Source organism: Pempheris klunzingeri, chromosome 3 (assembly GCF_042242105.1).
Source record: "Pempheris klunzingeri isolate RE-2024b chromosome 3, fPemKlu1.hap1, whole genome shotgun sequence".
Lineage (NCBI taxonomy): Eukaryota > Metazoa > Chordata > Actinopteri > Acropomatiformes > Pempheridae > Pempheris > Pempheris klunzingeri.
The window spans coordinates 18,376,568-18,392,006 of record NC_092014.1 but is presented as its reverse complement, the minus strand read 5'-3'; the positions used below and the strand labels follow the sequence as shown (position 1 = coordinate 18,392,006).

Here is a 15,439-nt window from a genome sequence, read left to right as displayed (position 1 = left end):
TCTTTAAATCCATTTAGTCACAGGGTAACGCAAATTTTGCAATATAAAATCAGATGCAGTCTCAAGTCTGGGGAAGAATCAATTCAAACCATTTTCTAAAACACATGTTCTGTCATGGGAGGCTTAGGGCTATGTCATTAGAGTCAGTTCCCAAAAATGAATATAGAAAGATCAGCACAAATAATACTGTAGTGTAAGTGTAATATCTGAAACAAAACAAAATCTTTTATTGGCAAATTATCTTTTGAAGGAAACAATTATCTAGTATCTGTTTGAACTTCATTAGAGTCTTCAAATGTATTCATTTCATTTTTTAAGTTAGCACAGTACAAGTCACATTTGAAGTAACTAGAACCTAAATCATTTTAGTAATTACAGACACACGCCAACTGACACATATACAACACAATGTGAGCATATAGTGAGGACAATCATTTAAGTGTGTTTCTACTTTATGAATTGTTGTGTTTAAACCCCATAATGCTGGCAACATGATAGGATGTTGTCAGTCACCTGCAAGGGCCTTTGTAATGCTCAGCTGTTGCAGTGAATGCTGTTCATACAAGAGGTGAAGGAGCTTAACAATAGCCAAAAGCTCTTACATAACACAATTCAGGAAGGCACACAGTATTATTGCTGTTTCATTGGCATGGTTTATATAAATGAACCATTTCAAGAAAAGCACAGCACGAGACAGACTGAACTTAGCCTACAGCTCTGAGACCTTAGAGCGCCTTGAACGAACTCTCCTGCTTGCCTTTTCACAGCTGGAGAAAACTGAGCTCCACGTTAATACATGACCCACACACATGGGCACTGCAGAGATGTGTTCATTTGCAGACACTGGCTCATTAGCATAGCCACGCACGCACGCTGTGAGTGACATCTACACAGTCAGGAGAGGACAAGGGGGTCTGTCTCAGCTGTCACAACGGCTGGAGGATGACTGCGCTGTTTACTACCTCCAGTGCCAACCTTTTCTCCAGCTCAGTAACAGGTAGGAAAAACACGAGGGGGAAAACTGAGAAAAGCAGACCTGCTGGTTCATTTGGTCATGTTGCAAACGTCAAAAGCCAGAATAAATTGGCTTATCAGACACAGGCCATCTGTCAGGTGCTTAATAATTAAAAGGACTTCACAAGATGTGTTTCAAAAAGTTATCTAATAACCAAAGTCTTGCCAGAGTTTTTTTCACTGTAATGAGCCAACTGACAGGGGCAGTGGCTTGGTTATTCAACTCTGCTTTGTGTGGTCTTTTCTCTGGGCTTTGGATTGCAGAAAACTCAATAAAAGTTAGATTTCTTTTCTGTGCATTCAATTCAGTGTCTGCAACTGTGAATGTGTATTTGCGTTGGGGGATTTAATTATAGACTGGAGGAAAAGGTACTTTAGCTTCTTTTAGCTTTGGTCTTTAGCACTGTAAAACACCATGAAGCCCAGGAATTCAGCAAACATACTGTATTATCTAGTGTGAGAGGGGGGGGGGGTTTGTAGACCAACTCACACCTCTTCCTATAAACAAAAATCAGGCTCAGGTCTGATTGAGGTATGTATCACATAATAATTACTGTGTCGACAACAGCGGCTATAGATGGAATGGCATGAAGCACTAACAGTAAAGTGAATTAGCAATCTACAATGAGCATAATGATGTTTGTCAGTTAGTGATTCAGTATTCCCTCAAATCGTGCTGTTAATGAGTAATGAATGGAGGCCAGGCATTCATCCTAGCTGTATAGTTATAGACTAGACCAGACCTGGGCATTTTACGGCCCGCGGGCCACATACGGCCCTTTGGGCATCCCTGTCCAGCCCGCGATATGTCAGTCATAAACACAAATGAACAAGTATTTATGCTGTGCATGCAATACAACTGTGTTGCTTTTATTTTGAAAAGCCTGGCGTTATTATTATTTACATAAGGATGCACGTATCTGCATCTGTCTGCACGGCGACAGACGATGCTAGCCAGCTACCCCTAGCCCCCTAAAAATGTCGGCTCACGTTAAAAAAAGAAAAGTTGATTCCGAATGCCACGTTTTCAACAAGACATGGACTGCTAAATATTTCTTCACAGAAGTCAAAGGTAAAGCCGTGTGCTTAGTTTGTGGTACACAAGTCGCTGTGTTTAAGGATTACAATCTGAATCGCCACCACGTGACCAAACACGAGGAGGTCCAGAGCTTCACACCCAGAGATGCAGCTGTCTAGACAAGTTATGACATATCTCACAAAATCGGCAGAAAAAGTAAACCGTTTTCTGACGGAGAGTTTAGTAAGGAGTGTTTGGTGGACTATGCTGCGCTAACATGCCCAGAAAAAAAGGGCGCGTTTGAGAAGGTTCACTGTAACGAGAAGGGTTGAGGATATCGCGGGAAATCTGGAGCTTCAGCTGAAGTACAGAGCGGTTAACTTCTGGATGAGAGCTGCGACGTACGTGACACTGCCCAGCTACTCATCTTCTCACGTGGGATCACTGCAGACTTCAAAATCACGGAGGAGCTGGCAGCCATGCAGTCAGTGAAAGGGACAACAACAGGGAGTGATTTCTTAACGGAGGTAAATCGAGTTTGGACAAGTTGGGACTGAAATGGGACAAACATTCAGACATTCAGTCAGATTTCAATGCACTTGTTCAAGCCCAAGACAGACTGGATTTTTCTCATTGAACAAGTGAACTGAACTGAAAACATCAAAGGCGCTTGCTATTTGTATGAAGTTGATCAGTTGCTTATCTTTAACATACTGCAAAACACCTTTTCAGTATTTGTGAAGATTAACAAGTTACATAGAATGAAACAGTGACGTAATGATTGTTTTTGTTTTAAACTGTTTATTACTTTTATAGGATTGTTTTCCTCTTCGACCTACTCCACAATTCATAAATTTACATAAATATTTACAGAACGTTCTTATACTTGTGATTACCAGTAGCAGCTAATCAAAGTATATGATTGACTGCCTTTTACAATGGGAGAAAATTAATATTGAGCCGAATTAAGTTCAAGTTATCGTTGGTTCGGCCCTCCAAAAGAGTTCAGGTTTTTCATGTGGCCCCCTGTAGAAATTAATTGCCCAGCCCTGGACTAGACTGTGGTGCATTTTGTTATAATATAACCAGTTTGATCACAAATAAAGCAAACATTACGGCAGTATGAGACTGAATTAGCTGAAACAACAAGCTAGCTGAGTAAATGCTTCCAACTATCCAGCTTCAGCACTGCTTCCTGACCTGCCATGATAATAATTTTCCAGTTTCTAACTTTCCTTCCTTGCTTGTTGCAATGCAAGTAGTCCGTAGTTATTTATCTGCAACAAATAACAAATGCAAGTACAAAGAACTCGATCTGAACCTCTTGAGATACAGAAAGAGAAGGAGAGCAGCAGGCAGCAGAACCTATCTGTAACTTGTATCATTCTATTTCTGGGCTGAGCTTCAGACCTACTGCTGGTTCAGCTTCAGGCCTCACTGTTACATGCAAGGTCAAGTTTAGACTTCAGACCCTCTCAGGCTTCTATTTCAAGGGTTTTTGTGCACACTGACATGCAGAACAGTTATAGCACATCTGACTGTTTGACAGGATCTTTAAAAAAAGGCCTTTATAACAATGTATGGTGTGCTTTTAGAAATGGAGATAAAAAACAAAAAGTAAGCAATCAATAGGCTAAAACGTGCAGTTTTTTAAGACTCAATACTGATAACACAGTGTCGTGGAGATGGATGGTTTTATAGTGTGCTGGCAGGCCCTGGTGAGGACAAACTCCCGTCCTGCAGGAACTGTGACACTGCCTTGATTCAGGGTCAAGAGCTGTTCCAGCTCTCCCATGTGCTGGTCATTATTAATACTTAGCATGGTTGGAGCAAGACTGGCTACCAGATACTTGCTGTAAACAAACCTCGGAGGGACTGGTGGAATGTGTGTGTGTGTGTGTGTGTGTGTGTGTGTGTGTGTGTGTGTGTGCACGCATGTGTGCGTACTTTAAAATTACTCAGTGCACTGAGTGTTTGTTCCTGTGTATATGCAAGTGTGTATTTGTATATTGCATAAAGAATTTGTGCATGTTCATTCTGTGTCTGTCCCTTTGTGTGTGTGTGAGTGTGTGTGTGTGTGTGTGTGTGTGTGAGAGAGAGTGTGTGCGTGTGTGTGTGTGTGTGTGAGAGAGTATGTGTGTGTGTGTGTGTGAGAGAGTGTGTGTGTGTGTGTGAGAGTGTGTGTGTGTGTGTGTGTGAGAGAGAGAGAGAGAGAGAGAGAGAGAGAGAGAGAGAGAGAAAAGAGAGAGAGGTCAAGGAGACAGGAATTCTGATAAGATGTGATTCAAATTATACTCAACAAACAGCGATGGGACCATCTTGAGAAACCTGGTGCATCATGAGTATTTCAAGTACGCTGTTTTTGTTTTATTAATGTGTGACATGTAGATTTCTTGAGGGAAGTGTATGCAACTTTTTTTGTCATATTTGGTTCTCATGATAGCTCAATCAATTAATCAAAGATTAGACTGAAAAAGAAAAAAATCTGGTGTAGACTGTCTACCAATGAACCTGCGTGCACTCTAGCCGTGAATTCATTATGAATGATCCGAGTCTTACACAAGGCTCAGCAGACTTGCCGCTTAAACTAACCTAAACAAGGAGCTAGCCCTTTAGCACAAAGCACAGCCTCTGAGCCGAGTGAGCAGTAACTAAGAGCTAAATGTAATGTTACGTTAAGTATGGTTATTTTGCTTATGTTTATATGATTGTGGCAGTCGACAGATGTGTTTATATATCAGACTGAAAAGTGAACAGTGTCAGTCAGCAGTTGCGTCCAGGACGAACAAAGGATCCCACTGTGGAGGCGCAGCAGTGGCCAGTCTTCTATTGTGGATCCATCCTCCAGCAGTGGTCAGGTGGTGCACGTTCATGGGGGGGGTGGGAAATTTTTCGATTGGATACTTTAAAAATCTAGCAACTCTTGCTAGTTTTTCCCATGTTATAGACCCTGCCTGTGTAGTGCTTTAATTGTATGTCAAATCCAATTTCCCTCACCCTGCCATGACTGCTTAAGGCAGGTTAGTGATTTATTGGCTTCCAGTAAGACAAGCCCTAGTGGCTGTGAAGATGTTGCTTTCACTTGTACATTACAGGTAGCATTGCAGAGCAGTGAATCCTTCAATAATGGAGTTCTTCAGTCAAGAAAACATCACTGATGGGAGAGCAATGCCGCAATGTGCTGTGCCTGGTCGATCATAATTACGATAAAACTGTAAAACAAGGCATTGTGTGTCTCAGTCCCAATGCAGTGTCCTCAGAACTGCCCAGTAATCAAACTTATACTGAACTGGAAATAGATCCACTGAGGTGCAAGCTGTGGTTGTAATGCATTTCAGCTTAGAAACTGTACTACTCGCTCTTCTTTGGCTGATATCTCCTGACTGTCAGTGGGAAATGGAAGCTCTACAAAGACTCGCTTTGATTGTGAGGGGTCTGAAACTGGCAAATGACCCTGACACAGAGCCACAAGAGAGGCTTTCGGAAGGGCTCTCAGGCACAAACCCCGATGATGGTAACATCACACAGTCCATCCACGAGAGTTTTACGCAGTCCAAAGGTCACAGGATGAACAAAATTTTATTCAGTGCATATCTTCAGATCTTAACACTATTCACTTGAGTGCAGTACATACACCACAGGGCTACCTTTGCCACATACTTTCTCTGTAATAAATATGGGCTGGAAATAGACAGCAGCATATAGCTACTAGTCGGTTCTTGGGCTCTGTATTATTCCCCAGAATAGACTTTGCACTTTTGCAAGATGATGACGCTTAAACGTTATGCCAAAGGTGAAGAATCGGACATCATCTCTTTGATCACCTTACTGGGCTTCCTGTTAAGCTAGTCAACAGTCAAAGCCAGAGCCTACTGATAAAGGTGACAGGAAAAGGTGGATGATGAAAACTTAATTTCAGCCACTGGTGATGACAAATGAGACATCGGCTTGCTTAATCAGGCCACATAGATTAGAATTTTCATGTTCGTATGAATATTTAAGTGAGCAGAGGGTGGGGGGTGCAAACCTTCATAAAAAATAATAAGATTGTACCATTGTACAAGTTTCAAATTAACATACAGCATCCATGTAAGTCGTTTACGGCTGTAAGTAGGTAAAATAGTGTATTTAGTGCATGATGTATCTCCATCTCCATGACACTTAGTCAAAAAAAATATAGTACGTTATTATTCTCTGCTTACTTAACAAGTGCTCTTTTCTAAAAGTCTCTTCCTGTGTTCACATTTAAGACTTGTTTGACTTGACCTAAACAGCAGGAACTGTTTTTGTGTGTTTATGTCTATGCATGTGTGAAAGAACAGTGTAGGTGTATTGTGCAGGAAATGGAGTCGGTGTTCACTGTCGTGCACCAATCACTCAAATGGTTTTTCAAGAACTGCCTCCGTGTTTAAAAGGTCAAGCAGTAGACAACACAGGAGAATTACTCACTAAAAACTTAGCTGAGGTCATAGAGGTTCACACTGCAATAACAGCAATTTAATACCTCTACAATGGGAAATGTTTCACCAGGAAGTGATTCAACAGCATCCAGCGCACCTACCCAACCTCTATCCCTCAACACTGCAAACACACACACACACACACACGAGAGCATGTAAGCACTTACACCCTTCTGCATCGTCTCCCCCCAGCAAAGCCTTGATCAAACCACTTTTTAGACAGGCCCGTCACAGACCATTAGCAAGAGAGACTCAAGATCTGTTAGTGTTCATTAGGATCCCAGAGCGTATAAATACCATCAGCAGGCAGCCCAGGGGACTCTTCATCAACTATAAGTCAACACTAATAATCACTGGAACCAATGAAATATATTTAGTGTACAGATTAATTTCACAATTTTTTGATCAGTTAAAATGTCCAAAAAGTATCAAAAAGAAAACTCCAGTTTTGAGCTGATGCAAAGCGACTAAAACGAAAATCAGAAATCCGTTTGATATGAAGAAGAAGTGATCAAGAGCGCATCAGCTATTGCACATACTGGTGTGTATAGAAGACAGGTGGTTGTTTTTGTTGAGGTGATTTGGTTCATAAAAATGAAACTGCACTAGAACCAGGCAAATTACTGGTAAGATTATTTGGTTTGGATTATGCTGATGTTCCCACAATGAAACATTTATTGACCCTGATGTGTTTAATGAAGCCGTGAACATACTGCTCAAGACAGCATTGTTAATATTCCTGTTTTTATAGTTATTTGATGGTTAACAATGTTCCTTCTGTCAGTCAGCGCAGAGGTGACACACCCCACAAACCCTTCTCACTGCTGAGTAATCTTCAAGCCATTTACTGTATGCACTAATGAGAATCAAAGAGCCCTGATGAGGCTTGCCTCAAAATCCTAATGATAATGCGACTTCTATCATCTCACAGTGTTTGAAGGTGACTCTCATTAACTAAACATAACTCAATTAAGCTGTTGACATGAATTCTGTCTTAGCAGCAGTGGCCTCATAATCACATGAAGATAAAAGTTCTGTTCTGTAGGTAATATAATTAAAAATCATTATTGGGTTTTTTTCCGTTATCTAGGAGAGATCCTGAGCAAAGACTATTTTTCAGCAACTCACTAACAGCCACACATTCAACAACAGAGCTTTGATTCCCCACATCTTATATCAAGACTTACGTGCAAAGTGAATGCTTTTTGTCTGAAAAGAAAAGGCCGGGGGGATTATAGGTATGATGTGTCAAAACAGCAATAACCCAACTTTGACACTGTGGTTTCCCAGTGTCTGTGGTGCATGAGTATCTAGAGAGAGACAGTTCAAGAGACCTGGTAAGATCCATAGTCTGACTCTATAAACACTTCCCAGGCGGATGAATGACTGCTCATGTTCTTATTTTTTATTATTTTTGCCTGTCACAGACCATGGGAACTCAAAACAACATATATTCTCATCTCTCCGTGGCTGACTCTGTTTCCAGTGACAAAAGCGTAAAGTTTAGATAGCTATCTATATTGTGACTTGCGTGATATTGTCCACACATATCATCAAGTGGGCGTATGAAGTAGGTTTTCAGAATGCCTCTGTAAGCCCACACATTTGTTTATTTTAGCCTGCGTCTCCCTCGGGAGATTCAATTCCTTCAGGGGCTAAGATGAGAAAGTTTATGAGACCCTGTCCTATCACATTCAGATCAGAGTCTATTGCAAGGCATAAGCAACAAACATCCAACTGGTCAACACTTTTAGGGAATGTACCAGCAACGTGGCATCAGCACTTTTGTCCCAGCGCAGGAGAAAAGGCCCATTCTGGGAAGATGCTTTCTCATTGATGAGTGATCTCTGTATAGTTAAAGATGCAATCTGTGCGCTGGGCTAAAACAACTGACCAAGCCCAGAGTAATATTTGTTAATAACAGCGGAGCCAAAACAAAATCATCATCCAACAGCTCTAGTTTCACTGCACTTTAAGTAATAATGAGGAGGATTTTTCAAACAGGGGAGGGTGCAGCAGTGCATTACAGCAAACAAGCCTCAAGATCAAATCATGCACAAGACTTGACATTTATGCAGTGCTTCATATAGTCCTAACTGCTCTATTATCTGGAAATGATATCTCTTTTCCATTTCCCTCTCCTCCCACATCTTCTCTAAACTCTTAACTCTCTCCCCCTCTTGTTTAGTCTTTAGTCAATCAGTAGATTAGAATGAGTAATGCTTCACATTTTGCCCAATTTAAAGGATATCCACCTTCTTTCCTGATTTCTTATCTACCCCTATCTCTAAGCAACTGGTTGTAATGCAGAAATCAGATGATGAGCTTTACACACTGTGAGCAGAGAATGACATCACAGCAGCATTTCCAAACACATCATACACGGGGTGTCTCATCTATGACAATGGATATAACTCGGTGAAAGAGGCCAAACTTCATTAGACACACTATATGACTAGAGTACATTCTCGTATTCCCTATAGAAGGACATGAGTAGCTGTTGTGTGTCTCCTCTCATATGCCCATTCAGCTCTAGCCACCAGCCACAGAGATAATCCTATTAGGCACTTCTCACACTGTGGTTTTATTTGCATGTCTTGTGTGTTTGCAGGCATGTTTGAGTCTACAATGATCTCATTTTGCTAAAACAGTGAACCCTGGCAGAGCTCCGCAGGACATGTCAACACTCACAACACCAAAATAAAATCAGTGCACTAAGCACAAATATGCAGCATCGAGTTTCTTTGTGACTGTGTTTCCTTGGAAGCAGTATTTGTGCCAAGGGTTGCACAGGGGTGTGTGCTAAGAACATGTGCCGGGATTTGACTTGGTGAGGGGAGGGAGGCTGACTTATGCAGACACTGATACAAGCGGCATTACATCACACAGGCATAAGCAGCTAAATTTAAATTCAGGCAAGCCGTCATTGAATACTGCTACTCTGTATGATGGGTAGACAGTCACAAAATATTTGGGTGACTCCCTGTAATCTACAAAATAACAATCCTTATCTACATTTATATAGTTAAACTATAGTTTTATATAGTAAATTATAAATCTGAGTACAGACTTTTCCCTGCAGCATGGATTGCAACAAGTGGCCTACGCTAGCAATGTGATATTCTAGAGGTCAAGCACCAGAATAAGATGTTGTGAGAAAAAAGGAGATAGTCAAAGTGAGAAAGAAAGAAAAAAGTCTAAAAAAATGTCTTTTAGAAGTCTAAACGTTTCTTCAAATGGCAACAAATATACACAACAATATTAAATGTGACACCTTTTGATACTGTTATAGTCCCCTGTAACAGCTTGGCAACCTCCACTTTAATTTTACCATTTTTTGGCAGTGGCAATAAAAATACACTTCGCAGGAACTCTGCCACTCAGAAAAGGTGTTCAAGTGGATCCCCCTTTGTTTGCTTCCTTGCACCAGTGGGTGGCTGAATGGTGAGATGGTGAACACCATGACATCTGTCTGACAACTTCTGTGCCAGAACAGGTCTTTTTAAAAGAGATGGCCAACACTCTTGCAAGGAGGAAATGGACTAAAAACACAGATGAAAGGCTCCATTGCCTGTGACAAGCCAAAATGCCTGTGGCTCAGATGATGTAATTTAGATCCACTCCAGTTTAATCTTGTTTTCAATTCCCAAGCAGAGTCCTTGTAATGAGACGGTGTGTGTCCCAAGCCTTGTCCCCAGAACACCTATTTTTCGTAGACCTGCTGGAGTCTGCCAAAAACCATCTCCTCCCATGTGATTTGCCCTTTTAAATATTAGATCACTCCTGCGGCATTACTCATTAATATGACAAATTAGATAAACTGAAGGCGCCTTACACCTTATGACTGCATCCCTTCAACTGAGTGATTTCGAGGCTGTGATTTTTGATACCATTTTGCTGGTCGCTATTGGGAAGAATATCCTTATATACAGTATATTACCATTCAAAATGGCATTGGAGTATTTTCTGGGTGTCTGAGCTCCGCCAGGCTGCCATGTCACCCTCAGGTCAGTTCTGTCTGTTTCCAAGCAGAGGAGACAGAAAGGGCACTGTGATACTGCTTAACTCTGTTACTCTGGCACAGCAATCTGTGCACTGAACAGCCCCGAGGGGTTAGGGGTGATTTGTTGGAATATACGTGTCCGAGTGTGTGTGTGTATGTGTGTGTGTGTGTGTGTGTATGTGTGTGTGTGTGTGTGTGTGTGTGTGTGTGTGTGTAAGCAGGGAGGAAATCAGTGCAAAAGACTTACAAATTGCCCCGGGTAATATGTGCTGCACTGGTTAAGTGGACATCAATGATGCAGCAGTCACACACCCACGCATACGCAAGCACATAAAACCTCTCAGTTTCATCTACTGAGCCCCTGTAGTGGAACAGGAAGGTCCTGCATTATTGATGGTCTTGTCCTGTAAAGCACTGAACTTACTCGACTGCTAGAGACGTTCCACTCGGCGAAAACATTTAGTTAAATTAAGTGCTTTAATCAGACAAATTCATACTAGCAAGGAATGTTCTTACATGTGATAGTATTATCAATTACAACAAATGATTTGAGCATTTTCTGCAATTCAATTTTATACTCCACTACACTCTGTCATTCACTTTGCTTGGAAAATACAGCATTATTTTGCCAGGAGCAATACAGTAATATCCATTTTTTCATGAGAGGCAGTAATCTAGTGGTTTGAAAGTGGGAGATGGATCACAATCTTGGCAAAGATGGCACACTCGAACTGAATCTGAAACTCAAACTAAACCACTGAGTGTGCTCTTTGGCAAACTACTAGATTGGCTGTACAGCTCAATTCTGCAGACTAACCTTCCCTTAAAACAACACCCTGAGGCTGTTGCTGTGAGGAAGAATGTATTCATGATAATCATGTCCTGTCAATCCAAGGTGACTCGTGACGACTTTGCTACTGAAAAGACCTGCTGGCTATGTTTCTTCCAATAGGGAAGTTATAAAACACAGACATGAGTCATAAAATGCAGGTAGCCTAGATACTGCAGATCTTCAGGATATTTGTTGGCCAAGGGAGTTATTGCCTTCCTGGATTGCACGCCTGGGAGGCAGCAAGCCATGTAATATGTGTGGTTGCCAATGGCAACAGTACTGCTAAGTGCACAGAAATGTATACTAAAAGGGAGCATCAAATATTTTAATATAGCAAGGGATAACCTTTTTAAAGACAGGGATTTGGTTTGTGGTGGCTACATGGGGACATAAATTGTAGAGTTATAAAGTCATAAAACCATACAGAGTGCCGGCATGAACAAAAGGCTGAGAATAATTTAAGACTCTGGTGCTCTAAAAGTAATCTGCTCTAGTCGGATTGGTCCTCTTCTGTGAGGCACTGTTTTTGTATCATGTATAAAGTATGCGACATTATATCCTGTCCTTACAATGAAGTGTGGCAATGACAAATGGCATTTAAGTATGTAAATAGAATCTAGAAAATAAATTTCTGTTTAAATTAGAAACATTTTAATGTATTAAACAGAAATTAATAAGGGGCTCCTAGTAGATTAAGTGAACAAAGTTGTACTTATGCATTCAGTGCAATACAAAATTGGGAAACTGGGGTCCTGCATCACACTGATGTCACTGAGGTCGTTAAAAGTCAACTGCTCTGCTAACAGAAAATCTAATGTTCCTTCACTACTCTCAACCTCAGAGTCTGCTGGAATCAAGAATCCCCCGGCTAAGACTATTTTCTGCTGTTACGGCGTCCGTGTCATCCGTGGCGTGCTCTATTTAAAGAGTCTGGGTTGATGATCTTGAATGACACACTGACATATCTCCAGTTACAGAGGCCAGGCTGGGCTGCTGTAATGCATGCCCAACAGGCAAGCAGGCATGTAAATGGAGTTTCACACTTGGCAAGTAGGTAAGCAGTGGCTGATGGCAATGAAGAAGCGAATGGGAGAGCTCATTGAATGTGTCATGGAAGAGCTGATCACCATCTGCATCTCAAATGAAAGAATTCTGTCTTAATGCATTTAAAGTTTGTAACAGAAAGCATTATTTAGTTCAACATGTTGATTAAATTAACCAGCAGAATTCTAATGTACAAAATGTATAAATGCATAAGTGAACTGGTTCACTGGCAAATGTCAATTCATTAAATAACACCAAGAAGCTAAACTAATCCAAACATTTTGACAGAGTGCTGACTACTGTTCAATCTCTATCTGTTTTGTTAATGTAATCATTAATTCAGACAGTTGCAAGAAACCAACTTTTATTTTACTTTGCTTTTACAACTCTTGCTCTGGTCTAAACAGATGTAAATGTGTTGGTTTGGCCACCAGGCCACATTTCCCATCTGTCTCTGAGCCAGAGCAGGTCATTCCTAATGGCACAGTAATCTGCCAGTCGTCTTTTGTATGAACTCCCGCGGGATGAATTAGAATTATTATTTAGAGTTACACCATGAACTCCATAACCCTTCCGAGGATGGAGGCTTCTGTTGGCATGTTATCATTTCACAACCTGTTTTTCAAACAAATGTTTAGTTTGGAGGAAAAAATATCGACCTTGATTTTATTATTACAGGCAGAGAATAAGTTTTGTTCTCCTTAAGGAGTTGGAAACGGTGACTCACTAAGTGGAATATTTAAATCACTTCCTCTAAAGGTGGTGCCTGGTGAGTCGACTGGAACATTAACATTAAATGAATCGAATTAGCCACCTGCTGCTGCTGTGATTCAATCATGAGTCGACTGAATTTAACATTTGAATGGCCTTTGAATAGATACAACTAAAGTAGAAGATTGGAGCTCTTCTCTTGAGATCTATTGAAACAAATATGCTTAGCTTGTATTACCAGTGTAAACTATACTTATCTCTATGTGAGACAGTTTGCGGTGATCAATATTTACCTTGTCATGAACAGCATAATAAAGAGGGCTGATTTTGTGGTACTGGAATATGCACTTTGCAGCTCTAGGGGCTTGGAAAGTTATGTCAGAGGAAGGTTCAGCTTTCCTCTACCTCCTCTGCTACGGTGCTCCATGATACAAGAAGGATGGACTGCTTATTGGCTACACTGTATATGTACTTCAGTACAATGACAGGAAAGGCACCTCGTCACCGACAAACACGTGAGAGGCAACAGCTGGTCTTGGGTTACTTACGTCTGTGTCAGGCCCCTTATCTGCTCCTGGGCAGCAGAACGTGACTAATTCATGGCATCGCTTGTGGACCACAAAACAGCAAACTGCAGGGGAAGAGAAGAGAGGAGAAAAGAGCGTTAAGAGTGAGAGATTCAAAGAGTGATTCAGAGAGAAAGAAACATACAGACAGATGGAGAAAGATGGACAACAAAAGGGAGAGAAAGAGTGAGATGGTTAAAACACAATGTATCATTGTTGACTGATATGTGGACAGACAGCAGAAAGAGAGAGAGATCTGATAACACTGAGAGGGATGGAACAACGACTGATGTCTGGGCTAGGCTCCTTATCATGTGTCCAGATGGCCAGTCCTGCCTGCAGGCTGACTGCTCTTATTGCACAGTACAGTGCCACCTCCTCACTGACATGACAGGAGCTAAAGCAGACACCACACACGCACACAGTCACACTTTTGCATGCACATGAAGCACACTACAACACATCTACAAACCGACAGCTGACGAGTACTGAACACGCAGCTACAAAGAACACACTCAGGTCTACACACTTGAATACATCTGCACCTACACACTGCCAGAGCACACAGTGTCATCCTCGTGGTCTAAGTGCCAGGTCAGGGAGTGCAGTGTAGTCTGCAGCCAAGCAAGCAGCCGACTCAAAGTGGAGGAAGGCGCCTGTTTCTGGCTCTCAAAAGACGTCTGACACCAAGACGAGACAGTGGGAGGGGGGCTAATTGTGTGAGCTGTCTGGTATAAATAACAAAAAACGTATACCTGCTCTCACTGTTCCGTATTCACATGTCCACGTCACCTGTTCACCATATCTATGCTTAGGTAAGTGCTACTTCCGCCCTTCATTCCTTTTGATGGACAAGAGCGTCCCTCCCTTTCTTCTTAGTCTTAATGTTTTCAAGGCCGACACTTGCGGCATGAGATAAAAGCATCTGAATTGGTGGTTTTCAATAGTCTTCACTTAACACTGAGTAACCCTGAGCAGACTCCATTAGTGGTTTATGTTGCATCAGTGATGTGATGCATTTTCAGAGACCTTGCTTGATTCTTCTTTACTTCACTACTGTTGTGGAGCAAAGTGACGTGCACTGTCTGCAGCTCTCTTGTACTTCCATCCGTCTACAAATCACCTCTCGCCGTTCCACTGCATGCTTCTCAAACAGCTCCACCCAAACATAAAGAAGTGAGTACTTAAGATGAGCTGTGATGGCAACTGTGGCTGAACAGACAGGGAAAAAAAGCATCTCACAGAAATCCACGCTTGATCGACAGAAAATCCCCAAAAGTCACATAAGCCCCTCCCAAACTGACATTGACTGACAGCTGATACATAAAGGCAATGCAGCAGCAACGACCAATGATTGACACAATCTCAGTTCATTCATGCATTTTGTATTCCTACCAGTTAATGCCCATTTATGTATCCTTTAAAAGTCCTAATTACCATTTAGACATGAAAACACAAACTGACTAATGAAAGTGCTGCTGTTAATGTGAATATGGTTATTGTTTTTAACTTGTGATCACTGTTGTTTTGGCATGAGTCAACCTCTGTGCATCCATCCACCATCTGTCTCACAGAGATGCCTCTCTTAAAATCATGAATAAAGACTTTATTTATGAATGTAACACCCCATTAGCACAGCATATTTGTGTAATACTTGCGATGTAAAACTGATTCTACTGAAAGACAGCTTATAAATCAGGTTTATGTGATACATTATTGTAAGTCATAACTCATAAAGGGAATAATTTCTGTCTAAATGATTATCACCGCATTGTCCGAGTCACACATAGT

At 41.4% G+C, this 15,439-nt stretch overlaps 1 protein-coding gene across 1 annotated transcript in view; it reads right to left on the bottom strand.

Annotated features, from left to right (window-relative positions):
* The window catches only part of prkcaa (protein kinase C, alpha, a), a 140,245-nt gene that overhangs the window by 75,251 nt on the left and 49,555 nt on the right, over positions 1 to 15,439 (bottom strand). The window contains exon 3 of the mRNA XM_070854270.1: positions 13,631 to 13,713. Coding sequence (XP_070710371.1) covers positions 13,631 to 13,713 — 83 coding nt within the window. The remainder of the gene's footprint in view (positions 1 to 13,630; positions 13,714 to 15,439) is intronic.